The sequence below is a fragment of the Mercenaria mercenaria genome, chromosome 4 (assembly GCF_021730395.1).
Source record: "Mercenaria mercenaria strain notata chromosome 4, MADL_Memer_1, whole genome shotgun sequence".
NCBI lineage: Eukaryota > Metazoa > Mollusca > Bivalvia > Venerida > Veneridae > Mercenaria > Mercenaria mercenaria.
The window spans coordinates 93373383-93376104 of record NC_069364.1 but is presented as its reverse complement, the minus strand read 5'-3'; the positions used below and the strand labels follow the sequence as shown (position 1 = coordinate 93376104).

Sequence of the window (2722 nt, the reverse complement as noted above, 5' to 3'; positions counted from 1 at the left end):
ATTGCCTCAACTTCACCTATAAAATATGGTGTATCAACCTGTATCTTTGCTACAGGAACTGTCCTTGAACGTCCATCAATCGCAACCATAAGATATTGCTTATCTAACATTTGACTCTCAGACACAAGGCCTTTCCTGACAGCCGCTAACTCACAGCCTGTGTCTCTCAACACCTGGACTTCTTTATCACCTATATATCCTTTCTTCAATACCAAGTTCCTTTTACCTGTTGCTGACTGAATGGTACAGGTGCTTGCTATGACCGAAACGGATTGTCCATCTCCTAATATAAGTCGTCCATCTTCTATGTTGTCTTTTACTTTTTTGTCATATAATGGTACAGCTATGCATGAAGCTGAAACTTTTCTGTCATCAACCTTTCTGTTCTTTCTGTGCTTGACCTTCCTTTCTCCAGTTTGTGAGTGTAGAATCTTGCATTCCATGCCTATTTCTCTGTCTCTCCTCATAGGACCCCCTACTAGCTAAAGCTGCACCGCTTACCTTCCTCTTGGATAGGTCTCTGCATTCTCGTGCTATATGACCTTCCTTATTACATATGAAACATATTGGCTTCTTAAAAGCTGGCTTTTCTCTTTGTGTAGGCTGGGACACTGGCTGAACCTCGGTCGAAGGCTGTGGCTCTTTGCTGCATGACAAATTGCTTCTATTCAACCTGTTAGATGTGATAGAGCCACCATGAGCTTCAATATATTGTTCTGCCAACTGTGTAATCTCAGCTCTCGACTTCGCAACTCTTTCTTTTAAGAATAAAGCAAGGTCCTTGGAACACGTTTGGATGAACTGTTCTCTGATCATAAGGTCCTTCAGCATTTCAAACGTATTGTCAACTTCTGCCATCTCTGTCCATCGACTGAAATACCTGTCCAGCCTTGCCATAAACTGAAAAACAGTTTCACCACGCTCTGGCTTGCATTCCCTGAACTTCAATCTAAAACCTTCTTCTGTTAACTGATAACGCTTCAGAACTGCTTTCTTCAATGCCGTATAGTCATTGGCATGGTCTGGAGGCATGCTTGTGTATACATCCAGGCCTTTTCCTGTAAGTAATGAGCTGAGGCTCACAGCCCATATCTCTTCTTTCCATCCCTGGCTTTTTGCAAACCGTTCAAATCGCTCGAGGTATGCATCCATATCATCTTTACTTTCTTCGAACTTTGGTAGTCTTGGCCGTAATGATTTACTGCTTAAGTGCTCAGCACCTTTATCCGCTCCCAAAGCTCCGGCGTCAGCCTTTATTTTAAGCATCTCCAACTCCTGTTCTTTCAAAGCTCGTTCTTCCCTCAAACGTTCAATCTCAAACAATCTTTTCTTCTCAGCCTGTTCAAGCTCAAACAGTCGTTTCTTTTCAGCTTCTTGAGCCTCAAACCTCCGTTGTTCATCCTCATGATGCCGCCTTTCTTCATCTCGTCTGTGTCTCTCGTCTTCCCGTCTCAACATACGTTCCTCACGTTCAGTATACTCCTTTTCTTTTCTATCCACATAATCACTAAGCTCGGAACCTGAAAAGCCCAATCGTTCTCCCATCGCCACCCATCTATCGTAGTCCATCTTAAAATCTTACGTTTGAACTAATGCTGGAACTAAAATATATATAGCTCAGGCTACCCTCAGTCACAGCTGTTTTTGGTACACCAAAAGAACGTTAAAACCACTAGTCTCTGTACCTCCTTGGATATAGATCCCGGACGAGCCCCCAGATTGTCAGGATACTGGTTATATGACCCAGGGAAGTGCCTACGCCTTTAGTATCTTGAACAATGGTTTGGGTCCAATCGCTAAGGTGACTATGTCTTAGACTAGCTGACAAACGATGTAGAATGTCCTTTGTTAAAACGTAAAGCTGGTGAGACCAAATATCTCAGATATAGAATTTTCCTCTGGCTACCTTGCCTAAATGATTCGTGTACCAATGATTCGTAAATGATTTCTTATTATGAGCTAGACAATTTCAGGGATCAGGCAAATCACTAAATGTTTCAAACTAACAATCTTCAATTAAAAATGATTAGCTCAAACTCCTATAGGCTGGAGACTCTATACTTGACTGGTCTTTTTGTTGAAGTTCCCGTCAGACAATGTCTTTGAATCAACAACATACGAGTCCTATCGCATAGATGCTCGGCCTCTGTCCTCTCAAATAAGATTGCCCTGACTCCTGGATGCTCAGCGCCTATATGCTATCATATATAGCATTCAACTATCATATAGGTATATCCCCGGTGCCTTGGCTGTACTTCGCCAATAACGCTGAACCGTCTATAAGCTGGAACTCTCCTACTATCTCAGTAGATTACCAAACTCTGGGTCTCTGTCTCAGTTTCTCGATGCTCAGCCTATATATGCTATCGTCTATAGCATTCAATTACCTTTAAGATTAAACTCCTATGCGCTGGCCCTATAGCTCGAAACCTTATTGAAATTCTGCAACTCTTCTTTAGTCTATGAACTTCTAAAATCTTTTTTTATCCGCCCTGACAGGGTTACTGCAATAGTCTCCTTATCAAGGTACTGGGATAAATTATTAGTTGAATCCTCGATGTGTCTTCTTCGACCGCTGGATACCGAATGAGCTCTCTATCATTCATCTACTCAAATTCTATTAATTACAGCAATTCAACAATAATTATAGCAATGATAGCATGAAAAGGGAGTCAAGCACTATCTGTGCTTATGTGTTACGTTATCAATATATTAAATATAC

General features: G+C 41.6%; 1 protein-coding gene across 1 annotated transcript; it reads right to left on the bottom strand.

Moving 5' to 3' along the window:
- Positions 1-574: 574 nt before the first annotated feature.
- Positions 575-1569, bottom strand: LOC128556699 (uncharacterized). Its single transcript, XM_053542336.1, has 2 exons — positions 1147-1569; positions 575-646 (listed from the first exon to the last, which is right to left on the bottom strand). Exons 1-2 carry the CDS (start codon positions 1567-1569, stop codon positions 575-577), a joined length of 495 nt encoding a protein of 164 aa, XP_053398311.1.
- Between the last annotated feature and the right edge of the window lie 1153 nt (positions 1570-2722).